Source organism: Argopecten irradians, chromosome 12 (assembly GCF_041381155.1).
Source record: "Argopecten irradians isolate NY chromosome 12, Ai_NY, whole genome shotgun sequence".
Lineage (NCBI taxonomy): Eukaryota > Metazoa > Mollusca > Bivalvia > Pectinida > Pectinidae > Argopecten > Argopecten irradians.
In genome coordinates this window covers 25,748,148-25,774,982 of record NC_091145.1, presented here as the reverse complement: position 1 = coordinate 25,774,982, position 26,835 = coordinate 25,748,148, and the positions used below count along the sequence as shown (strand labels likewise).

The window sequence follows — 26,835 nt, the reverse complement described above, 5'->3', positions numbered from 1 at the left end:
ACAGTATTGTGTGTGATCAATCTAGGTTTTGGAGGAAACTACCCTTTTTCAAAATAGGGGAAAAGTTTAGTGAAATATAGGGGAATTTGAATCTTCTTATTTTAGTCCAAAATTATATGCATTTTGAAGAAAAAGTACTGTAAAACAACTAATTTTATTTTTAGATTTAGTAAAGCAAGATTTTAAGCTCAATAATGAAAAATTTGAGTTTATCATAAAATGTGCAGTAGCTGTATGATAAATATGAAGAAATTTGCAAACAAAAGTCTATAAAAAATTCATGAAAAATAAGTCACTGGGGAAATTGTGTTACAAAAACGGTCATTTTTTAGCTTCAAATGGGGAATTTTTAAATCTTCAGGGGAATTTTAGGCCAGAGGGGAATTTATTCCTTTAGGAGAAATTGACCCATTAACGGTAATAAATCAGAGCTAGATTGATCCCTGAATTGTGATAATCAATGCTTTTCTTCACTACAGATGGTTGGGTGCGAGACTGTGGAGAAGGAGTTCTGGCGCTTAGTCAATTGTATTGAGGAAGATGTATGTGTCCAGTATGGGGCAGATATTCACGCTGCAGATATGGGCAGTGGCTTCCCCACCAAGGACAATAAAGACCTGTTTCCTGAAGACGAGGTAGGTACCCCAATGTAACATACTTTAAATGATTTTAATTATTTGGTCTCATTAAAAAGCTATGTGAATGAAATTATAAAGGACTGTTTTATATGTGGACATGAATGATAGATGATAAGTGGATATGAAGGATAGGTAATTTATCTATTATGTATAAGAGAGTACTATATATATATTGCCTCATAGTATAGTCAAGGGATGGAATAGTACCCGAGCCAAACGCGAGGCACTCTATATGTATTGCCTCATAGTATAGTCAAGGGATGGAATAGTACCCAAGGCAAACGCGAGGCACTATCCCATCAAGAGACAATACTATGAGGCAATAGTGCCCTCTCAACCATGTTGTAATGGGCTTAGTAATCACCGATTCACCCTCACATTTGTATAGTGCCTTTTTCATTTTTCATTATAAGAAAAACACTTTAAGGAACATCTTGCAACGCTGAAGTATTTTCATTCATTAGAATGGTATTGCATTATAAGTGCAACACATAAATTATCACATATCTGTATCTTTGAACGAGACTCAGTTTCATGAAGGTTGAAAGTAGATCAATAGAGAAATGGTGAATCATCTTCTGGAGAAAAGCAATATTTGTTTCCTTTCCCATACATTCTATGTTTCCAGCATCTTGGTTCAGTTAATGTTAAAATGTCCTGTAATAGTGATGTCACAATAGAGTCGCGCCAAACGCCGTGCCACTTCGATAGTGCCCGAGGCAGAGGGCACTATTGCTAATAGTTCCCATGGTATAATTCTGTATGACATGCTATAGTTTTATGCAACATGCTATAATTCTGTGTGACATGCTATTTATCTGTTATGGCCTGGTTGAGAGGGCACTATTGCCTCATTGTATTGTTGAGGGATGGAAAAGTGCCATAGCCGAAGGAGAGGGCACAATCCCATCACGAGACAATAGGTATAATTCTTTACGACATGCTGTAGTTTTGTACAACATGCTATAATTCTGCATAAAATGCTATAATTCTGTTGAAAGGAGTACATCAACTCCGGATGGAATCTTAACAACCTTCCTGTTCTTGAGCAATCTGTTCTCTGCCACATCAACGCTGACATCTCGGGGATGAAGGTAAGGTTTATTACATACTCTTAACTCATTCAGCCCTTGGAATTAATAATGAACTCTTCCAGCCTTTGAATTAGAAGGAACAAAAAGTGTCACCAATGGTGAATAAGTTCAATTTTGATAGGAATACTGTATCTCTCTTTTGTCTCTCTCACCAAGATTTTCATAAAGTAAATGAGTGTTAATTGTGTATTGTGTAATTGTTAATTTTCAGAAAAGAATTCTATATTTGATGAAAATTCAGCTTTTAACAATGTGTATCCAAGTAACACAGCATCGTTTCATTGTTGACAGATTCCCTGGTGTTATGTCGGCATGTGTTTCTCAAGCTTCTGTTGGCATAACGAGGATCACTGGAGTTACTCTATCAATTATCTCCACTGGTATGTAATGCTTCATGTATCATAAATTTTATGATTGGCTTCGTTGACTGCTATACAACTATACTGATGCTTTTCTTTATCTCACCGACAAGATTAAGAATTTTTTCAAAATCTTCTCAGCTCATGTTTAGTTTTGAATACTTCAACAATAAGAAGAATTTAGAGACTTCTTTGGTAATATTACTGTATGTTGTTTTCTGTAGAAATATTGGTTGTCCTAGTTTAGCATCTGACGTGATATTTGAAATATTTTTCACTGGAATAGCTGTTACTGCTCTGGAAATTAACCATTCAATTAAAATAGAGTTATTATTGGTTATGTAGTTAGTGTTTTGGAATCCAAAATTAATGCAATAACATGTGATCCTACCAGGGGTGAACCTAAGACATGGTACGGAGTGCCAGGAGAATGTGCCGACCAATTTGAGGATGCCATGAAGGCCAATGCCCCAGAGCTGTTTGAACATTCACCAGATCTGCTTCATCAGTTGACCACCATCATGAATCCAAACATCCTAATGGACATGGGTGTTCCGGTATGTTTGTCTCTGTATGATGATATCATGGGTGTTGAGGAATGTTTGTCTCTGTATGATGGTATCATTGTGTTTATGTTTTCTCATATTGGTGATAAGGTCTCGAGCTGTAGGAAGCTAATAAACAACATGCAGCATTTCTATATTTTACAATGAATATACACATTTTTTTCTTTCATTTTAGATATTTCAAAGATGTTTTTTTCCTGAATGTCTGTCAACATTTAATCAATTATATTTAACTAACTTAACGATAACGAAATCTGGAGAAGACAAGGTGTTCAATGAATATTGGTTAAAATAATTATCAATTCGGTTAATGAATTGATTGTATTCTCTACAGATTGTAAGAACCAACCAACATGCTGGAGAATTCATTGTGACCTTTCCAAGAGCCTATCATGCTGGATTCAACCAAGGTTACAACTTCGCAGAGGCCGTAAACTTCTGTCCAGCTGATTGGGTTAGTATCTCAGCTTAAATATTTGAAAAATGTTTGGTATTTAAAAAAAAAAAAATAGATATAAATAAGTAAATTTTTGCATGCCTATTGGAGTGAAGAGATACAAATTTTATGTAAAATGATTAAGTGTTTGTTATTAAATGTTGCTCTCTCTATTTTTCTTCAGCTGCCTATAGGAAGGGCGTGTATTGAACACTACAGAAGTCTCAGTCGACAATGTGTCTTCTCTCACGAGGAGTTGGTGTGTAAGATGGCGGCCGATCCAGATACACTTGACCTGAAGGTCGCTGCCTGTACTCACCTCGATCTGTTGGGAATTGTTGAGAAAGAAAAGCAACTACGCAAGAAACTGTTGGACAGGGTCAGTGGAGTTTTATTAGAAAAATTATTAAATGAACATAATAAATTTAAAAACGTAGCATTATTTTGTGAAAAAAAACCCACTGGTTTTGTAATGATTTTACAAATGATGAGAATATATTCATTTTTAATTGAAAAATTTTGTGAAGGGTCAGGATGACCTATAGTCGTCATGTTTCGTCCGTCGTCGTCCGCCGTCCGCCGTGCGCCGTGCGCCGTGCGCCGTGCGTTTAACTTTTCACATTTTGAACTTCTTCTCAAGTTCTACCGGTGCGATTTAGCTGAAACTTGCATGAAATGATCCTGCCATGGTCCCGACAAAGTGTTGTTATTTTTTGGGTCGATCCGAAATCCAAGATGGCCGCCACAGCCGCCATCTTGAAAACACATTTTGAACTTCTTCTCAAGTTCTACCGGTGCGATTAGGCTGAAACTTGCATGAAATGATCCTGACATGGTCCCGACAAAGTGTTGTTACTTTTCGGGTCGATCCGAAATCCAAGATGGCTGCCACAGCCGCCATCTTGAAAACACATTTTGAACTTCTTCTCAAGTTCTACCGGTGCGATTTGGCTGAAACATGCATGAAATGATCCTGACATGGTCCCGACAAAGTGTTGTTACTTTTCGGGTCGATCCGAAATCCAAGATGGCCGCCACAGCCGCCATCTTGAAAACACATTTTGAACTTCTTCTCAAGTTCTACTACGGTGCGATTTGGCTGAAACTTGCATGAAATGATCCTGACATGGTCCCGACAAAGTGTTGTTACTTTTCGGGTCGATCCGAAATCCAAGATGGCCGCCACAGCCGCCATCTTGAAAACACATTTTGAACTTCTTCTCAAGTTCTACCGGTGGGATTTGGCTGAAACTTGCATGAAATGATCCTGACATGGTCCTGACAAAGTGTTGTTATTTTTTGGGTCGATCCGAAATCCAAGATGGCCGCCACAGCCGCCATCTTGTAAACACATTTTGAACTTCTTCTCAAGTTCTACCGGTGCGATTAGGCTGAAACTTGCATGAAATGATCCTGACATGGTCCCGACAAAGTGTTGTTTCTTTTCGGGTCGATCCGAAATCCAAGATGGCCGCCACAGCCGCCATCTTGAAAACACATTTTGAACTTCTTCTCAAGTTCTACCGGTGCGATTTGGCTGAAACTTGCATGAAATGATCCTGACATGGTCCCGACAAAGTGTTCTTACTTTTCGGGTCGATCCGAAATCCAAGATGGCCGCCACAGCCGCCATCTTGAAAACACATTTTTAACTTCTTCTCAAGTTCTACCGGTGCGATTTGGCTGAAACTTGCATGAAATGATCCTGACATGGTCCCGACAAAGTGTTGTTATTTTTTCGGGTCAATCCGAAATCCAAGATGGCCGCCAAAGCCGCCATCTTGAAAGCACATTTTGAACTTCTTCTCAAGTTCTACTGGTGCGATTTGGCTGAAACTTGCATGAAATGATCCTGACATGGTCCCGACAAAGTGTTGTTATTTTTCGGGTCGATCCGAAATCCAAGATGGCCGCCACAGCCGCCATCTTGAAAATACATTTTGAACTTCTTCTCAAGTTCTACCGGTGTAATCGGGCTGAAACTTGCATGAAATGATCCTGACATGGTCCCGACAAAGTGTTGTTATTTTTCGGGTCTATCCGAAATCCAAGATGGCCGCCACAGCCGCCATCTTGAAAACACATTTTGAACTTCTTCTCAAGTTCTACCGGTGCGATTTGGCTGAAACTTGCATGAAATGATCCTGACATGGTCCCGACAAAGTGTTGTTATTTTTTGGGTCGATCCGAAATTCAAGATGGCTGCCACAGCCGCCATCTTGAAAACACATTTTGAACTTCTTCTCAAGTTCTACCGGTGCGGTTTGGCTGAAACTTGCATGAAATGATCCTGACATGGTCCCGACAAAGTGTTGTTACTTTTCGGGTCGATCCGAAATCCAAGATGGCCGCCACAGCCGCCATCTTGAAAACACATTTTGAACTTCTTCTCAAGTTCTACCAGTGCGATTTGGCTGAAACTTGCATGAAATGATCCTGACATGGTTCCGACAAAGTGTTGTTATTTTTCGGGTCAATCCGAAATCCAAGATGGCCGCCAAAGCCGCCATCTTGAAAGCACATTTTGAACTTCTTCTCAAGTTCTACTGGTGCGATTTGGCTGAAACTTGCATGAAATGATCCTGACATGGTCCCGACAAAGTGTTGTTATTTTTCGGGTCGATCCGAAATCCAAGATGGCCGCCACAGCCGCCATCTTGAAAATACATTTTGAACTTCTTCTCAAGTTCTACCTGTGCGATTTGGCTGAAACTTGCATGAAATGATCCTGACATGGTCCCGACAAAGTGTTGTTATTTTTCGGGTCGATCTGTAATCCAAGATGGTTGCCAAAGCCGTCATCTTGAAAACACATTTTGAATTTGTTCTCAAGTTCTACCAGTTTGATTTGGCTGAAACTTGCATGAAATGATCCTGACATGGTCCCAACAAAGTGTTGTTATTTTTCGGGTCAATCCGAAAACCAAGATGGCTGCCACAGCCGCCATCTTTAAAACACATTTTGAACTTCTTCTCAAGTTCTACCAGTGCGATTTGGCTGAAACTTGCATGAAATGATCCTGACATCGTCCCGACAAAGTGTTGTTACATCTCTGGTTGATCCCAAATCGAAGATGGCTACCATGGCACTATATCTAATTAACTTCCTACATGTTAAGGCCCTTTGGCCTCTTGTTTGAAATAAAATTTGTTGAAAGAAATTGAAAATGATCCTGACATTGTCCTGACAAAGTGACACCATATGAAATTAAATTTACCATTGCCAAGGTAGTCAGATGACCGGGAAGGCCCTTTGGGCCTCTTGTTAGGTCATCTGACCCGAAGGGTCAGGATGACCTATAGCCATCATGCTTCGTCCGTCGTCGTGCGCCGTCCGTAAACTTTTCACATTTCAATCTTCTTCTCCAGTTTGACCAGTGGGATTGAGCTGAAACTTGCATGAAATGATCCTGACATGGTCCTGACAAAGTGTTGTTATTTTTCGGGTCGATCCGAAATCCAAGATGGCCGCCACAGCCGCCATCTTGAAAACACATTTTGAACTTCTTCTCAAGTTCTACCGGTGCGATTTGGTTAAAACTTGCATGAAATGATCCTGACATGGTCCTGATAAAGTGTTGTTATTTTGTGGGTTTATCTAAAATCCAAGATGGCCGCTACAGCCACCATCTTGAAAACACATTTTGAACTTCTTCTCAAGTTCTACCGGTGCGATTAGGCTGAAACTTGCATGAAATGATCCTGACATGGTCCCGACAAAGTGTTCTTATTTTTCGGGTCGATCGGAAATCCAAGATGGCCGCCACAGCAGCCATCTTGAAAATACATTTTGAACTTCTTCTCAAGTTCCCGGTGCGATTTGGCTGAAATTTGCATGAAATGATCCTGACATGGTCCTGATAAAGTGTTGTTATTTTGTGGGTTTATCTAAAATCCAAGATGGCCGCTACAGCCACCATCTTGAAAACACATTTTGAACTTCTTCTCAAGTTCTACCGGTGCGATTAGGCTGAAACTTGCATGAAATGATCCTGACATGGTCCCGACAAAGTGTTCTTATTTTTCGGGTCGATCGGAAATCCAAGATGGCCGCCACAGCAGCCATCTTGAAAATACATTTTGAACTTCTTCTCAAGTTCTACCGGTGCGATTTGGCTGAAACTTGCATGAAATGATCCTGACATGGTCCCGACAAAGTGTTCCTATTTTTCGGGTCGATCTGAAATCCAAGATGGCCGCCACAGCCGCCATCTTGAAACCACATTTTGAACTTCTTCTCAAGTTCTACCGGTGCAATTTGGCTGAAACTTGCATGAAATGATCCTGACATGGTCCCGACAAAGTGCGTTTATTTTTCGGGTCGATCTGAAATCCAAGATGGCCGCCACAGCCGCCATCTTGAAAGCACATTTTGAACTTCTTCTCAAGTTCTACTGGTGCGATTTTGCTGAAACTTGCATGAAATGATCCTGACATGGTCCCGACAAAGTGTTTTTATTTTTCGGATTGATCCGAAATTCCAGATTGCCACCACAGCAGCCATCTTGAAAACACATTTTGAACTTCTCAAGTTCTACCGGTGCAATTTGGCAGAAACTTGGATGAAATGATCCTGACATGGTCCCAACAAAGTGTTGTTATTTTTCGGGTCGATCCCAAATCCAAGATGGCTGCCACAGCCGCCATCTTGAAAACACATTTTGAACTTCTTCTCAAGTTCTACCGGTGCGATTTGGCTGAAACTTGCATGAAATGATCCTGACATGGTCCTGACAAAGTGTTGTTACATCTCTGGTTGATCCCAAATCGAAGATGGCTACCATTACACGATATCTAATTAATTTCCTATATGATTATTGCCAAGGTAATCAGATGACCGTTAAGGCCCTTGGGCCTCTTGTTAATTGAAAAATTTTGTGATAAATGTCTTTGCTGTAATCTTAAAATGTCATTAAACAGACTAATGTTTTGACATACAAACGTTTGTGTATTTGTAGGGTACCATGGAAGCTGAACGTGAGGCGTTTGAACTCTTACCTGATGACGAGAGACAGTGCGATGCATGTAAAACCACCTGCTTCTTGTCTGGAGTCACCTGTCCCTGTAGTCCTAGTAAGTCAGTGGGAAATTTGTCTTTACATATTACAGTGTTACCTCCCTTGTCTGGAGTCACTGGAGTCACCTGTCCTGTAGTCCTAGTAAATCAGTGGGAAATTTGTCTTTACATATTACAGTGTTACCTCCCTTGTCTGGAGTCACCTGTCCCTGTAGTCCTAGTAAGTCAGTGGGAAATTTGTCTTTACATATTACAGTGTTACCTCCCTTGTCTGGAGTCACCTGTCCCTGTAGTCCTAGTAAGTCAGTGGGAAATTTGTCTTTACATATTACAGTGTTACCTCCCTTGTCTGGAGTCACCTGTCCCTGTAGTCCTTGTAAGTCAGTGGGAAATTTGTCTTTAATATTACAGTTACCTCCCTTGTCTTGAGTCACCTGTCCCTGTAGTCCTAGTAAGTCAGTGGGAATTTGTCTTTACATATTACAGTGTTACCTCCCTTGTCTGTCACCTGTCCCTGTAGTCCTAGTAAGTCAGTGGGAAATTTGTCTTTACATATTACAGTGTTACCTCCCTTGTCTGGAGTCACCTGTCCCTGTAGTCCTAGTAAGTCAGTCAGTGGGGAATTTGTCTTTACATATTACAGTGTTACCTCCCTTGTCTGGAGTCACCTGTCCCTGTTAGTCCTAGTAAGTCAGTGGGAAATTTGTCTTTACATATTACAGTGTTACCTCCCTTGTCTGGAGTCACCTGTCCCTGTAGTCCTAGTAAGTCAGTGGGGAATTTGTCTTTACATATTACAGTGTTACCTCCCTTGTCTGGAGTCACCTGTCCCTGTAGTCCTAGTAAGTCAGTGGGGAATTTGTCTTTACATATTACAGTGTTACCTCCCTTGTCTGGAGTCACCTGTCCCTGTAGTCCTAGTAAGTCAGTGGGAAATTTGTCTTTACATATTACAGTGTTACCTCCCTTGTCTGGAGTCACCTGTCCCTGTAGTCCTAGTAAGTCAGTGGGGAATTTGTCTTTACATATTACAGTGTTACCTCCCTTGTGGGTAGGTATCTTAATCAATACCTGCAAGGACTGATAACTCTGTAATATGTAAATATGCATTAGGTCAACCACGATGTTTATCCTCATCTTTGGTTTGAATAAAGATTTGCTGTATACAGGTATACCGGTACATGGAAATTCATTTTAATATTTTTTCTTTTTTTTCTTCAAAAGCAATATGTATTTTGAATATGTTGCATACCGGTTATGCAATTTGTTCAGAAATTCCTCATTGTGACATGGTGATGGTGCAGTTTGATGTGTTTGAGAGTGATATTTGATACCATGGACTGCTGTCTCATTGTCATTAATCATTGTGTTACAGACAAACTGGTGTGTATATACCATGTAGATGAACTGTGTGATTGTGACCCATCACGTCATTGCCTACGGTACAGATACACACTGGACGAGCTACCAGCCATGCTCTACAAACTCAAAGTCCGTGCCGAGTCCTTTGACAACTGGACAAGTAAAGTAGGCGAGGCCTTGGAGTCCACAGGGGACGATAGAATGGGTAAGCACGTAAATTTAGCATTTAGTTATAAAGGACAGTTTTTGGTAAGGATAGATGCCAGTGTACAGGATAAATATGTAAACCTAACTGTAATAATATGTGTTTTCTTTGATACAGAAATCCTTGAGTTAAAAGAGCTGATTATGGAGGCGGAGGAGAAGAGGTATCCTGATACAGAGTTACTACACACTCTTATTGATGCCGTGGGCGAGGCAGAAAAATGTGCTAGTGTCGCCAATCAACTGGTATCAAAGAAAGTCCGCACCAGGTAAGGTTTAGTGTAGATCTTGATGTTTTATCCAGTGTATTGATCAGTCTAATTAAAATTAAACTTGTAATTCTGCTCCACTACGATGCACTATGATACACTCCAATACAAGATCTAACATTCTAACAATGCCCCGTTCGGGTTCACCTCAGCATGACCCCTGGTCTAGAATCGGGACATCTCCAAACGCACTAGTCGCTTACACTTCCAAATTAATCAACCACACCAAAATTTTGTAAGCGACACACTGATTGGCTAACTAAAGGGGTCATACTAAGGTGACCCTGGACTAAAGATGTATTCTGCAGACATTATATATAACAAGAAAATTTGAAGTACGTCAATAAGATCAAATGTTGTTACAGTCTTTTGATTTTGTTCTTCTACAGAAACAGGCAATCAATGGAAGGAAAATACATAGCCAAGCTTAGTTTAGATGAGCTGAATTGTTTCTATGACCAGGTCTACAATCTGCCATGCATCATTAAGGAAGCTAAACTCATCAAGGTAAGAAGAAACTGATGGTTACACTAACTAACATATTAACCTGACTGACATAAAAAGGTATAATGTACAGGTTGACAACTTTCTTTCGCGACTACTAGATTTTGCAATCTTCATTTCAAAACAAGTTAGCAAAGAATAAAATTCGCAGGTTGAAAAATTACTTGAAATTCCTATAAGAAATATGAGTATATTGTAATTTGTGGAGATAAACGTTTGCGAACTTGAATGCAAAATCTGTGAAAGTAAAACACAGACAAACGAAAGTTTATTTACAGTACATCTTTGGAAGGCTGTATATTCTAAATCAGTACAAGAATATGTTGAATTATATCTTATATTTCCTCTAAGAGTTTCTCTGATAATATTAATCTTCTTGATAAAGACATTTGATTTTTGAGTAAAGATAGAATCGAATGAATTTTCAGGAGTTGCTGGATAAAGTCATAGAGTTCCAAAGAGATGCCCAGGAGGCATTGGAAGCGGACACCCCTGATTCAGAGAAGATTGAACAGCTTATCGACTTCAGTGTTACACTTGATGTTGACTTGCCAGAAATACCAAGACTCAAGCAGGTCAGTTGATATTGCAATTCACCTAAGATTCGTGGTGAAGCTATGCTGCAGTAAAACGCTTCACCCTTACCATTGGTGATTTTTTGTACTTCAGCAAGATAGCACTATAAAACAAATTAAGAATTCCATTATGACAAATAGTCAAAACACAAATATTCTACACTCTTCTGAAAACTTAATATACTTTCGACATGCAACAAACCACATACACATACAGGAGGTTACTTGGCTGTTGATAGGAGGTTAATATAATCAACCAACCAACAAATATATTTCACATTAAATTAGTTAATTATCATGTAGATAATTTTAAACACTGAACAGTTACGTTAGATATTTCATTTCAGTGTGCAAATATAGACTGCGTTCTTAAACATTTGTGGTTCTATTTTCAGCTATCATTTTAAAGCTTTCATTGTTTTCTTGAGTAATTTCCAACTTGTATATTGACCAGTCATAGAGAAGGGATAGTGTGTAAGGACCTAATGGGTTTTATCTGGATACTTTGGTTACATCTCACAGTAGAATCTATCACCAGTATTATTTTATTTACTGCTTGTTTCACATCAGTTGAAAATTTCAGTTCAAATTTTCTTGATCACTAGGTACTACAACAAGCAAAATGGCTGGACGAGGTTCGTCTGACACTACGAGACCCACTGAATGTAACCCTGGATGTGATGAGAGAACTGATGGAGTCCGGTGTCGGCCTAGCTCCACATCCCGCGGTAGAGAAAGCTATGGCAGAGCTTCAGGAGCTCCTCACTATCAGTGAACGCTGGGAAGAGAAGGCTAGAATCTGTCTTCAGGCTAGGTAAGGATATATATCATCAAAGGACTATCATACAATGGTGATCACAATGCAATTATGTAGAGGTCACACAATGAGTAGTTGTTGGATATGGAATTTATTCCACACAAAATTTATTCCACACGAGTGAGTTATTTTTTAAAAGGTACAAAAGACACCAGCTTTTATAGCTACTGCCTTTTGTAACTTTTAAAAAATAACTTACAAGTGTGGAATACATTCCATATCCAACAACTCCGAGTCATGTGACCTGTTTCTACCACAATTATATCCGCTTTATCCGATATAAATACGATGAGGATAAAATAATGTGTGTTTTGCCCAGATATGCAAATAAAATGTAGGGAAATTTTAATCAGTAAAAAGGCACTAATTAATATTCAAAAATCATATTTTGATGAAAAATCCATTCATATAAAAGTTTTCTAATTAGGAACAACTTTAGGATGAAATATTTCTCATTTAGCGTATTATTAAATTCAAATTTTACTTCAACAATAAAACACTCATTGTCAAACTATATATGGGACCAATGCCGTTTACTTCCTGCCAAGCTATTGCAATAAAGTTCAACTCCGTATCATTAGACTCGTTTAATCTACTAAAATCACCAGTAAAATACTTTTCTGTCAAAACGAGGTACACAAATTATTATACTACACATAAAAAACATAACGTGTTTGGCACAACGACCACTTCACATACTGTAGCCTACGCTTTCCAACAGCAGTTTTGACTTAAGTGGAGATCACAACATAACATGCATGACGTCACTCGATTATTGATGACGTTGACAATTGATGAGTTGAATAACACCGCCTATTGTGGTAGAAACCTCGTTAATGTTATTGGTGTCATTAATTCATATATTTCATCTTAAATTATCAACAAATATTTTTTCAAATTTATCAAAACTATCAATTTCTATTCATAGTAAAGGAGAGAAAACTTTCGGATTGATATGAATTGATAGTTTTATGAAAAAAAAAAAGTGGGGGGGGGGGGGGATTGCTACCCAATAGCTTTTACCATTTCACTATCTCTATTTGTGGTATGGAACTGAATGGTAGCGACATAAATCCATCAGAATCAAGCTGTGGAATGATTTCAGTTCATTTCACGGTTCAAACTGCATGGTACACAGGGTTGGGGTCAATTACATTGCAATGTAATTAATTACAATTACTTGTTCAAAACCCAATTACAATTACAATTACTCAGTTTTGTAAATGTAATTAATTACAATTACATTCAAAAAGTAATTAATTACAATTACACATTACATTTTCTTAATATGTTTATTTTTAATAACTTATACACAATTGTATAGTCATATAATGAAGCATTTATACATATATATGTCACTATCAGTAAATTTTGATAGAACACATGCTTCACATAAACTGTAAGTTACAATTGAGTATTGGTAGGGTGTATTAGTTTTACACATACATTTTTATTGGAATTAGGTCCAATAAAAATAGATTCAATAAAAAAATGCATTTAAAACTTTTCATACACTTATGATGATAAAATGCAATTCAAAAATATGAATACCTGGTACCGTACCAGTTATTCATATTTTTGAATTGTATTTTATCATCAGAGACATAGTTTGAAAATTATCATCAGACAGTCTGTTTCTGTCTGGTTGATATTCTTTGCCAGCAACACTAAACAATCTCTCTACTGGAGCTGAAGTGGCTGTTATAGCTACATGTAAGTACTTGCTAGCTATAATAGACAAATTTGGAAATCTGCAAGAATTATCTTTCCAGAACTTTAATGGGTCACAACATTTCTCTGTGCAATATTCACCAATGTACCCGTGTAGATGTCTACTTCATTGGATTTAAGACCTGAGTTGTGTCTCTTTCGTGAGGGTGTAGTGGGAAGAAAACTGAAAACAATCTTCTGTTTTAATTTTCTTGGCAGGGGGCGGTTGAAGACTAATCTGAGCTATTATCTATATTTTTGCCTTCATTAGATATGCTAATTAGGTGATCAACAGGTGTTATATAAGCAAGACCTTTGTGAGTTGTAATCACAGGCGATGTGTTCACACCTCACACCTGTATATTCCCGGAGTGGTAAACTACAGGTAAAACAGATACAAGTGTACTTGTCTACTATGGTCACTGCCTCACATATGTTACCTGTTTAAATTTCTATCTAGCCAAATACATGTCTTACATCTTAGTATTAGACATTAGTAAATATATATGTATATGTAATTGAAAAGTAATTGAAATGTAATTGTTAATTACACATTTTCAGTAATTACAATTACAATTACATGTAATTTAAATATTTCTTAATTACAAATTACTTTCAATTACTTGAAAAAATGTAATTAATTGCAATTAATTACAATTACATTTTTAATTACCCCAACCCTGATGGTACAGTATAATTATTGTATGACAAATGTGTGGCCCTTCTCCTGGCACAAAACCATGATGTAAGTTTATCTGTTTCAGACCTCGCCATGTGATGGCAACCCTGGAGGCCATTATTAATGAAGCTAAAGGCATTCCTGCGTACTTACCAAATGTAACTGCACTGAAGGATGCACTGAAGAAGGCAAAGGACTGGACAGTTAAAGTGGAAAATGTTCAGGTAAATATTAGCTTAAAATGTTGATACCAGTAAATTAGCATACTGTTGATTTATTTCGGTGAATTTCTTGATCAAGATAAATCAATAATTTCCAGTTTTTCAACGGTATTTCCATTCAATCTCAAAACTTTATCTCTACAAATATGCTTTAAAATGGTAACATCAATTTTAGTAGCTGTGAAAGAAAGTATTACAAAGTAAACTAAACATTTTGTTGATTCTCTTTGTGATTTACATTAAAGAAAACTTACATCTTATGTTTTGTTTCTTAACTAGAATTCTGACTCCTACCCTTACCTGGACATCTTGGAAAGTCTTGTTAACAAGGGCCGCCCTATCCCGGTACGCCTGGACCAGCTGCCACAAGTCGAGTCACAGGTAGCAGCTGCCAAGTCTTGGAGGGAGAGGACAGCCAGAACATTCCTCAAGAAGAATTGTACCTACTCCCTCCTGGAGGTATGTCACATTTCAACTGCTACAATACATCTTCATCTATTTTTAGTGGTCACTGGTTCCATAAATGCATCCTGTTGTGCAGTTCTTTTCAATAATTGATTGAAATTAAAAACTTTTGAAATTGAAGTCTTGTGTAGAATTTCAACTGCTACAATACATCAAGAGTTATTTATTGGCATTTTATCTGAAGGTTTGAGAATTGGTGAACATATACAGACATGTTAACCCTACCGATTCTGGCGGAAGTCTACCGCTTTTGAGACTGATATTCCGCCTACCGCTTTAATATCCAAATATTCCGATTTCTGCAAAATATCGTCCTCACTTTTTTTCTTCCGATTTCTGAGTTTTTTATAGTCGGTTGGGCTGCCATGGTGGCTTCAAAATGCATACCAGACCGAGTAGGGGGACTGGCTTCATAATTAAGTAAACAAAGAAGATGTGAACACTCCCTGACCAACACCCACTGGTGCTAATTAGCAGCCTGGGGCTAGTTCCACCTTGGCTTGTTGGTGTCACTTGCTAAGCCTATATCCGTTCCCTATTTCACGTGTCTGAGTGTAACGATGTGTATTACGTAGGCCTACCGTAAGAAAACAATCATCTGGCCTTTCAATAAATTTTGTGCTTAAAATTAGTAAGCATTTCAAAAAAAAAAACCACTACTTATAATTGAAATGATTTACTCACGTTTTTAATGTAAAATAGGCATACAGTGTCTGCTGAAAAACATAAACTGAAATCGTAATGGCCGCATTTTTGGAATAGGGTGATTCTAATAAAGGAGCCGGATTTTGGTATATTTTTTCAGGATATCGCTAAAAAAAAAATCTTTTTTTTTTTTCAGGGTGATTATTTCTCTAGAATATTGGTGTAAATTTTAGAAACAAAATAGACAAAATGTATAATAAAAAAGGAGATAAATAGCATTGAAATAAAAGTATACAATGTATTTATTGGCATTTTTCATCTTCTATATTTATTGTAAGCCTTAATTAACATTTAAAAAATACAAAATGAGCCACCAATGCAAGGCCTATGGTAATAATTAAAGTTAAATCATAATTTGTTAACAAAATATGTTTTTGTAATTATTTTGCATATTATTGATATTTATACATCTCTGACACGTCGCGAAAAATGCCGCTTGCAATGCTACCGCTTTTGAGTCAAAAATCTACCTCTTTTTGCTCACCAAAGGTTAACATGTCTAACATATATTGTGTAGAATTGCTAACTTCACATTACATATGGCACATTTTATTTGGTAAGATGGTATCTTGATTCTATCTTTTGGTTTTTACTGGCTTTAATTTATGCAATGCCATAAAGGTTTTTGTCGTGATGACCATATCTAAAACCACCTCTTCGTTGTGATTCAGGTGCTATCTCCTCGGGCTGACATAGGCATCTACAGTGGTGGCAAAAACAAAAAGAAAAAATTCAAGGAAGGCGAGAAGGACAAGAAAGACGTTGAAACCAATAACAACAATCTAGACATCAAGGTCGAGGATCAGAGAGACCCTGCTGCCATTGTAAGTATCCTCAGAAAGCAAATAAGATATTGATGATGAAATATATTTAATATCTTTTGTTAATGACATTAAACTAAATGGTAGCAATATAAAATTCCCCAGGCATTAGATTAAATTTATTTCATAGTAACAAAATGATTGGTACACTTACACTTGCAGATAATGTACAAATGTTCTTAGCTAGCATTTGGAATGTATTTAAATTACACTTGCAGATAATATACATAAGATTCTTGGTTAACATTTGGAATGTGTTCAGATTATGCTTAACTCTTGTTTAAAAATTTGTCATACTGTTTTATGACATTTCACTTCTGGTCCTGTTTAGATTGTCTTCCACAGTCAGGCTTAATTTAATTATGAAACAGTAATTATGGCACAGAGTATTGATTATATTTTTAACCGACAGGTTGCAGCATTCAAAGTGGCAGAACAGAAAGAGGTGGATTGTATGTGTGAACTAAGAGAAAGGAATGTGAGCAAGATCAGCCAGGAAGGGGACGAGGTCAAATATTGTGTGTGTCGAAAGGGAGCCTCTGGCTTCATGTTACAGTGTGAGCTCTGCAAGGACTGGTTCCATGGTAAGTGTCTTCTGTATCATAGTTCTACAGTGGTACCTTGTCTATCTCTTCATGTTTAACTTCATGTATTCTGTATTTACACATATGCAATACAGTGTTTAAATCCAAAATTATGCAACAAATTAGAATCTTACCCAAAGATACATATACTTCATAGCTAAGGAGTACTGTTAACCAGCTTATATTTTCATGGCAACTTGGTCTCAAGTTTCTAAGGACGTTTTCGCATAGATTTGATTTCATGATTTAGACATCTGGAGTCCTACTCAAACTATTTAAAACAGTTTCCCAGAACATGTTTACTCTAAGCTTAATGCTGATAAGAGGGAAACAGAGATAAGAAAGAAAGGAAACAGCTTCAGCAAAAGTTGATTATTAATATTCATATTTATTTTTACAGGAACTTGTGTACCTCTGCCGAAATCTGCAAATATGAAAAATAAATCGTCTCAAGCTGCAGCAGTACAGGCTGCCAAAGATCTCAAGTTTTTATGTCCCCAGTGTTTACGGTCGAGGCGCCCTCGACTAGAGACAATTCTTTCCTTGCTTGTATCCCTCCAGAAACTTCCTGTACGCTTGCCAGAGGGGGAGGCTCTTCAGTGTTTAACAGAACGTGCCATGGCCTGGCAGGACCGTGCCCGCCAAGCCCTTACCACAAGTGAACTTGCCTCAGCTTTGGCTAAACTCAGTGTGTTGAGCCAAAGAATGGTGGAACAGGCGGCTCGAGAAAAAACAGAGAAAATCATTAACGCAGAACTGCTTAAAGCTGCTAATAATCCCGAGTTACAGGGGCATTTAGCCAGTGTAACTCAGAGTGCTTTTGGGGGGACTGCGGGAAGTGGGGGTGGCACTGCTAGTGCACCGTTGTCAGGGAAGCATTCAGATTCGGGGAACTTCAGTTTGGATTCAGAAAGCTCTTTTACAATTCCATTGTCACCTCAGTCATCACATAACTCGGATGACGTTCAGATGGAGGTGGAAGTGATCAGTTCAGCCCAACAAAATCACAGTGGCATGTCAGAGCATGCATATTCTTCAGCCTCCAAAACAAGCAACAGTAAGTAGCATTCATTTGAAAGGTGTGTTAGAAGTCCAGACCATGTGTAACACCTTCATTCATCAATGGCCTCAGGATCATGAAACAGACAGTCAAAAACTGTCTTTATTTTAGACTTAGCCAATCAAAGATGATGTTACAAAAAGTTATGTCATTAAGATTGGCTAATTCAAAATTTAAGATTCTTTAATGATCCTGGAGCCTGATTTTGTTAAGTGATGTTTGATTCTATACATATATCAATGTACACGCATGTTCTAGAAATACAAGCTTTGGAGTAAAGCTCCTAAAGGAGTACTGCTAGTGTTTTCAATATTTTGGTTTTAGACATTGAGTAAGATTCAAAATTCCCTTCAAACACCTCCATACAATACTGGTAATTAAAAGTCTGGAAAATAATTTTACAGGACATTATATTAAAACTTGATTATAAACACTTTTTACTATTCTGTATTTGCATATTACAGAATTATCTGTCCTTGCGGAAAGGTGTTGATTGTGACGTCAAGTGTTTGCGAATGTAACATCATTTTTTTTCAAAGAAAACAATGTAAATTTAGCACACAAAATAATGACGTCACAATGGATACCTTCTCACAAGGGAGCTTACTTTGTATTTTGCAAAGACGCAATTTGCACTAAGAAATTAACATGTAAAAATTCAGTAGGAAAAATCATATTCAATGTTAATGGAAACAACTGTTGACCTTGTCTTGTTTATTTTGTAGGTGCATCACCACGTAAACACCAACGGAAATCTCCACTTGTGGCTCGCACCCTGGAGGCCCCCGTCCTGGAGCTGTCCGGCACGGCCAAAAGTCAGTTAGAGGAACTGATGATGGAGGGAGATCTCCTGGAAGTATCACTGGACGAAACCCAGCACATCTGGAGGATCCTACAGGCTTGTCAACCACGGGCTGACCACAAATTCCTTGAACTTGAGGATAATAAGGTATGCCCTATCTTATTGATATGCAAGTTAATAAGTTTGATTCATTCATTTTAGATTCCTTAGAAGATACATCCATACATTACCTACTTTAATACATATATCATACTCGAAGCAATAAGCGTCCAGGGCACTTAAAATATTATTTAAAAAAATGAGAGGGGAGTTAAGGTGCTTAATAGGACGAAATTTGAAACCAGCCATTTATTAATTAGAAAACAGAACAAAGCAAATTGAGACACTTAGATATTTCCATAGTTGCAGTCTGTAAGTAGGTCAGTGGAATTGTGGCCGCACAAAGAGGTAGAGATGTTTATTGGATCAAATATGTTATCTATTAATCTGTTATCTAAATTGTGTTAACTTTTATTTTTGCACATCCTTAGAGCTACCCAATAGCTTTTACCATTACACTATCTCTATTTGTGGTATGGAACTGAATGGTAGCAACATAAAATCCATCAGAATCAAGCTGTGGAATTATTTCAATTAATTTCATGGTTCAAACTGCTTGGTACAATCATGTTTCTGCTAGAATTGTTGAACTTAACTTTGTCTGGATCTCTTCAATCTATTTATTGAAATTGATCCTGATAAAATTCAAACCAAAATAATTGTTCATATTCATATACCCGTCACTTAATTATTTGCAATTTTGAAGAAATATTTGACTCTTCTTATATATATGATGAATCTCTGAATCTTAATATATATGATGAATCTCTGAATCTTTGACTGAATTGTACCCTCAAAACATACTAAGGTCATAATGATTAATGGAGAAGGCAGTCTGTGTTTTCTTGATGAAATAATGATGAAATAAAATGATCAGGGAAACCCATCTTTATTCTCTATTATAGGATAGCATCACCAATATTCCTATCACCGCTGAACGGGAGAAACTCCAGATCAAAATTAAAAAAGAAAAAGATCCAGAGAAGAAAAAGAAGAAGAGGAAGAAGTTAGAGGATGGAGCAGAGGTGAAGATCAAGAAAAGTAAAGAGATTAAGGAGTTGCCTGAAGCTGTTTCTGGGGAAGCTGGAGGTGGTGGAAATGTGGCCATGATCAAGGTCAAGAAAATCAAAATCAAGAAGGAAAAAGATCCCATCAAGGAAAAGAAAGTAGCAAAGGACCTAGACAACATGGAGATTGGTAAATATTTGAATGATAAAAAATAAGTGTTAAAAATGCTATGTAGAGTGAAAGAGTATTATATATGTATTTAATTATGATATTCAATGGATTTAGGGAAATATCAGATTTTTTTACTCAAATTTACTTTAATGCCATTAATAGTTCGCTGTGAATTTAAAAATTGTGACAAAGAGTGTTTTCTTGCTCGATGAGAGTATTGATTAAATTAATTTTAAATATTTCATTTTAATTATTAATTACATTGTTCAGAGGGCTAAAGATATTTACGAGCATTGCATCAAAAATCATAATTTTACCTCTTAATCAGCTGCCAGTATGGACATTTCAACCATAGCCTCGGAAGCTGAAAAGATAAAGAAGGCTGGAGAAAAAGCGGATAGATTGAAAAAATTAGGAGAAGAAAAACTGAAAAAGAAGAAAAAATTGGTCAAGAAAGAAGGAGTAGTTATGGTTGATGAGCTTATAAAGAAGAAAAGGATAAAACCTAAAGTGAAACGGGAGAGGAAGGAGAAGGAATGTCTGGTCATGCAAGATGATGATAAGGAAGATGAGAATGATGATGATTGTGCTGCACCTAAATGCCTGAAACCTACAGGTAGGTATCATCAACTGGGTATTACCATAGCATTAGGGGGTTTGAGAATAACTTATAATGGCCTCCATCTCCCTCCTCTATCACAAAACGGGCTGGCATGTAGAATTACTCTAGTCCGTCCTGTCTGGTCTTCACTTGTCGTGTCCTGTTCTGATTTCATATTGACTCAAGGGTATGTACATGTCCAACAGAAATTTCTTTATTTCCCAGAGCATTAGCTGCATTCTTAAACTAGCATTTATGTCCATTGAGGTAAGTTTAGTGCTGAGGCAAGATTGTCTAGGGTTGGTATTACAGTGTAACTTATCAAAACTGGATGTCACACGAACCAGCACATTTGGCCGTTATAGCCAGACTTCCAGATTTACAGGTTTTAATTACTATGAAAAAGAAGGTAAATATCATACAGTTACAATGTCCTCGTTAAAATGTGGAGAGAGAGAAAAAAAAAGAAAAAACAAAGAAACTCACTTTCCTGGTATTGTATACACATATTTTTCTCTCCTACCTACACATGTAATACTGGCTGGTCTAGGGCAATACACATATGTCGCCTGTAGTGTAGAGATATTTCTCCCTCTACAAGCCTTGGGTTTTACAACATTTTGTGACCCTGGGGTAAAATATCCCTATACTTCATATCCACATATGAAAAAGTCTTATTATATATATATTATATTATATTTAATATATGTATTAATACATATTTTAGTAACACTGACATTTTGTTTTGTACAGGTGAGGAAGTGAACTGGGTACAATGTGATCGCTGTGAGGACTGGTACCATCTACTGTGTGTGGGCCTGGTACAGGAGGAGATCTCGGAGGACGAGGAATACAAGTGTCTAAAATGTAGGAGTCAGCAGTGTTCTGACCCGTACATTCCTCCAGCCATGTCTGACCCCCGCATGCCACATAGCATGGACTTACAGGCTCCCGACTTTAACCAAGTGCCGGTCATTAAGTCAGAACCACAAGACTTGACATGTCATGAGTCAATGGACCTTACAATGGACATGCCGTCAGTGTCTGAACCTCACTCGTCTGTAACGGCAGACTCGGCACTGACAAGTAAAGTCACGCTCAGCGACGTTGGTGAGCCACTCCAACAGGAGCAAGCTACTACTGTTGGTGATGAAACGTGTCAGGTCATGCCAAAAGACTCTGATGCTATGGACATGACAGAGGAAGTGCTACATGAGGAAGTACCTGAATCCACATCAACCAAGTTTGGGTTAGGGGACAGTATTGTAGAGACTGTGATAGAGGAAGAATCCGTAATGGACAATAGTGTTGTGAATGAACCATCAGTGAATGGCTGTAGTGTGGAAGTCACTTCTGGGGATTCAAACAGTGGCACGCCTCTCATGGACAGTGGTCAGATAGATACATTGATCGAGTCTGTGTCCTGATTTACTTGTGTGACTCATACCTTATATTTTTTGACTGGTCAAGCTGTCTGATATCCAGTAGTGGTCAGTGCTTGTGTTCGGTTTCCAGAGGCTTTTGGTCTAGGAAGCTGGACGGTTTGATTCGGAACTATACATATGATGTTTTGTCATATGTACAGAAATGTGAGTGTTGGCTAGGCCCTGGGTTCAACAGCCATCTCAAACCTTCAATCAAATTTGAACTTGTCTGATGTCTCAAGGTACATTACACGATGAAATCAGGGCCTAGACTGAACAGTTAACCAGAAATCACATTTTGTGAATTCCTAGTCCTAGTTGAGAGCTAAGCTTTCATTTGAATCTTATATTTTGATGAAATAGTGTGAGAGAATCGAAGAATACCAATAAGTATGAATGGAAAGGCAATAGTTGTGTACAGACATTTTTTGGATGTTGTTTCTCAGTATTTCTATATATATATATATATATTCTTCACTTACCTCATTGAATCTAATACAAAGAAAACGGTTTGCTTCTGTTCATCATTATATTGTACGACAGCATTGGGAGTTTGAATCTGTATCCATATTGTAAAAGTTTTTTTTTTTTTTTTTTTTTTTTTTGTCATGGAGGATTTTGGTAGTTGCTTTTCTTCGGAGCAGAGGATTAAGAGAATTATGTCCTACTTTTGGATGTTGTGGGCCGTGAATGGATGTGAATGGCAGTGTTACATACAGGCTAAACGTATAGATCTGTGCCTACAATACATTTTAGCTCCCTTTGGAGGTACTTGTGTAGCTATACTTGTTTTAACTTCGTGTATACAATCTTTCAATGTATAAATTCAGATTTTTCTCACAGGGGATTTTACTTTTTTTTTTTTAAAGTTAATTTAACCGGTATGTTACAGACAAAAGCATCATATTCTCAGAAAAGAAAAAGAGTATAGTTTCAGTCAAGTTGTCTGTTTTTAACTTTTCCGGAGTTTAGGTACAAATACCTTAAACGTAATTACATATAAAGCATTGAAATACAGTAGGTATGAAGTGTTTGTAGAAAACATGTACATTAATGTTAACAATACCTGTTAAGAAATTAAGTTAAGACGAATATGGATTGCTTTCTTTATGTTACTGAAATGTCTTTTTCTTCAAGGTAATGGCATCTGAAATCCACAAAGCAGGTATTTTTTGTTGGTAGAAGCATTTAGTTTACATACCTCCTCTATTGTCGATAAAATTAAACAAATTGCAGAGATCCTTTTGATGTAAAATAGCAGCAAGTGAAAACATGTACAGATGATAAAAGATTTGAGTAGGGTTTTGATTTACTTTGGTGAGTGTGTTACATATATGAAATATGATGTGGTCATGTCTGTTCTTACAATAGGAAGTCACAGAGGGAAACTGGACGTTTTAGCTAAATTACAAAACAATTTTGCTGTTAAGACAAAAAATATTAATACAAATAAGAAGATTTTAAAGTGAAAGAATATTAAGTGTCTGTAAAATTAATTTGGAGTATTAATTTATTTTGTTCTTAGTTGCTTTGTAAATGCATTGTTTTATATATAATGTAGATATATATAGGTGCACTTGAATATTTGTATATCACTGTTGTCCACTGTGCAACGTTTGGGAAAACTTAGTGAGCTATGAGCAGTTGCATTACCTAGTGAATTCTTTATTACATTTAAAAGTAGGTACTTGTCTGAAATTTTTAGCTGGCAAAAGTACAAAAAGAATTTTTTGGAAAGCAAATTAAATGCAAAAATTGTTGTATAGTTTTATTTTCAAACTCTCTTTACACCTGTGCATCTGGTTTTTATACAAAGAAAACAATCTGTTAATACTGTCCTACTGTTGCCTTCTACATTTTGATTTTAATACGAAACATGACGGAATCATGCAGAAAATATGTATACTTTAGATTTTGTTCGCCATAGTTCATGATTGAAAGAGTTGAATAATCATGTTATTAAATGTATTAAATCCTTTTTGTTCAATTGACCATGAACATTTTACCTATGTAATTTTTCATGTTGTTAAGGTATACAACTTTTTGGTTCTGTTCCTGCGTTGTAACTTTTATAAAAACAGCCATTGAACAGGAAGTTATCAGAAATAAAGGGAAATCATTCAAAGGGTATTATAAATTTTATAATAACAGCCATTGAACAGGAAGTTATCTGAAATAAAGGGAAATCATTCATGGGGTATTATAAATTTTTTAATAACTGCCATTGAATAGGAAGTTATCTGAAATAAAGGGAAATCATTCATGGGGTATTATAAATTTTATAATAACAGCCATTGAACAGGAAGTTATCTGAAATAAAGGGAAATAATTCAAGGGGTATTATAAATTTTAAAAGTTTGTCCCTATATATTTGAAGTTTTGTTTTTGCTTGTGTTAAACATTTGTTCATTATTTACATTGGCACAGATGATAGAATTTTATGACTACAAAGTTTATAGAGAGAGACCTTATGTTGTACTGAACGATTATCTGTTGTAGTTTTGTTTGAATATCAATCGATACTCAGCACAATAGAGAATAATTGTATTTCAGATTTAAAACAATGTTAATGAAGTCGTTCATACACATTGACCTTTTTACATGCCCTCTTTATATCATACATCAATGATATTGTTACAGGAGATACGTCTCACTCCAGAATGGCAGATTTCAAGGTCACTGTCAGTCTGCCCCAGCTTAGGGTGTACATGTAAATTTTGTCAGGTAGTGATGTGAAAAAGAGCCTTTATTTGTATTCTACAGGACACGGATATTGGTAAACATAAAAGATTTAATTGTATGTTCAGAGAACATAGAAAAACTAAATCCTCCATATCTTCTATAGCTGAACATATATTATTGTATTAGTAGAATCGTATATGCTGACAAAGTGCTTTGTGAATAGGGCTTTAATATCAGTATATGATCTTTATAGAGTATCATCTGTTGTATAAATAGTCCAATTCTGTACAAATTTGTCACATCGCAGAAATGCATCCAAAACAAAATAAATTTTATTGACTTTGATCAATACATATAGATGGGCTTTTGACTTTTTCTATCACCATTTACCACAACGAAATGCTCAACTTACTAGATTACCATCCAGATATTTATTAATTGATTCCTGTGACAATTCAACAAGTGGTGATGTTTGTAAAACTGATATGACCCACGGTTGATCGTACCAGATAATCTACACCTGTCATATATATTGTGGTGATGAAGTAACATTGATGTGCAAGCGTTCTAGATTGTGATCAGTAAGTTAAAGGCCGTCAACTGTCAGAAAGACATATAATGCTTCATTCAGAAATTTCTACAAGGGGCCAACAGCAATAGCAAGTTTAACACCCAGAAGTCAGTTCATCCTGCAAACAATTTGATTGAGGATGTGATTTCAGTAAATAAGATCCAATAATAGATTAGACTGGACATAAGTATTTATCAATGTTTATAAATTAGATATATAGCATTTTAGATCATAACTAGCCGCAATAACCATTATTGTGGATAGGATTCCAGTAAAATATCTCTTGTCAACTTTTTCTTTTCCCATTGACTAATTGCTAGGTATAATATAGCCACACCTCGTTGTCGCAAACGCACGTGCACCTATTCAACGTCTGAGCAGACATCGTAGCAACACAATACAAATTGCATAGTCACGTGCGGTTTGATGGACAGTTGGCATTTTAGTTTCACTGTTTTATGTTTCAGTCATAACATTTATTTGTCGAGATTTTGTTTAGTGGATAAAACACTAATTTCAACCCACTGAGAGTTACTTCCCTTCGTTTCAGACGAAGGGGCAGAAGGATGGTTTAAATCCACATTTTAGAGGATTACCGATGTAAAATTCGAGTACCAAATTTTAAGTGAGAGCCAAAACGATCTGTATTAAGTAAACATTGTTTTATTCTTCATGAACATTCATATTCAGCAAATCAACAACAAAAAATAATTATTCTCTTTATTTCCTACAAAAATAGGAAGATTTCAAAAACAGAAAAAATAACATTAACAATAAAAGTCATATAACACACATGCGAAGTTCGTGCAAATAGTAGATGGATATCTTAATGTGAAGAGGTTTATATTTAATATGTTATATATTTACAAATATAATGAAATACAAAAAAAATGTTCGCAATACAATTCCTTGGATATTATATCCTCAATATTAGGCTTATCATTAGCTATTAATAATATAATTTTGACATTTTACAGCTAATAATGTTCAAACTCTGAATTGGTTCATATCTATATCATTTAAATCATACTCAACCGGGCCACGCTTTTGTTTTTTTCTTCTACAAAATACCACTACAAACAGCAGTTATACAGGGTGTCCCATAAATAATTATTCTCTTTATTTCCTACAAAAATAGGAAGATTTCAAAAACAGAAAAAATAACATTAACAATAAAAGTCATATAACACACATGCGAAGTTCGTGCAAATAATAGATGGATATCTTAATGTGAAGAGGTTTATATTTAATATGTTATATATTTACAAATATAATGAAATACAAAAAAAATGTTCGCAATACAATTCCTTGGATATTATATCCTCAATATTAGGCTTATCATTAGCTATTAATAATATAATTTTGACATTTTACAGCTAATAATGTTCAAA

General features: G+C 36.6%; 1 protein-coding gene across 4 annotated transcripts in view; it reads left to right on the top strand.

Annotated features, from left to right (window-relative positions):
• LOC138336595 (lysine-specific demethylase 5A-like) overlaps positions 1 to 25,230 on the top strand; it is a 36,371-nt gene extending 11,141 nt beyond the window's left edge. For all 4 annotated transcript variants that reach the window (XM_069286115.1, XM_069286113.1, XM_069286114.1 and 1 more), the window contains exons 11-31: positions 480 to 635; positions 1,640 to 1,732; positions 2,024 to 2,112; positions 2,486 to 2,648; positions 2,992 to 3,111; positions 3,278 to 3,472; positions 8,052 to 8,166; positions 9,486 to 9,677; positions 9,795 to 9,945; positions 10,335 to 10,452; positions 10,878 to 11,024; positions 11,630 to 11,838; positions 14,316 to 14,454; positions 14,731 to 14,910; positions 16,293 to 16,445; positions 16,855 to 17,026; positions 17,427 to 18,083; positions 18,812 to 19,035; positions 19,893 to 20,184; positions 20,495 to 20,782; positions 21,521 to 25,230. In XM_069286115.1, the coding sequence (XP_069142216.1) occupies positions 480 to 635; positions 1,640 to 1,732; positions 2,024 to 2,112; positions 2,486 to 2,648; positions 2,992 to 3,111; positions 3,278 to 3,472; positions 8,052 to 8,166; positions 9,486 to 9,677; positions 9,795 to 9,945; positions 10,335 to 10,452; positions 10,878 to 11,024; positions 11,630 to 11,838; positions 14,316 to 14,454; positions 14,731 to 14,910; positions 16,293 to 16,445; positions 16,855 to 17,026; positions 17,427 to 18,083; positions 18,812 to 19,035; positions 19,893 to 20,184; positions 20,495 to 20,782; positions 21,521 to 22,194 (4,527 nt within the window). In that variant the 3' untranslated portion in view covers positions 22,195 to 25,230. The remainder of the gene's footprint in view (positions 1 to 479; positions 636 to 1,639; positions 1,733 to 2,023; positions 2,113 to 2,485; positions 2,649 to 2,991; positions 3,112 to 3,277; positions 3,473 to 8,051; positions 8,167 to 9,485; positions 9,678 to 9,794; positions 9,946 to 10,334; positions 10,453 to 10,877; positions 11,025 to 11,629; positions 11,839 to 14,315; positions 14,455 to 14,730; positions 14,911 to 16,292; positions 16,446 to 16,854; positions 17,027 to 17,426; positions 18,084 to 18,811; positions 19,036 to 19,892; positions 20,185 to 20,494; positions 20,783 to 21,520) is intronic.
• The last annotated feature ends 1,605 nt before the right edge of the window (positions 25,231 to 26,835 follow it).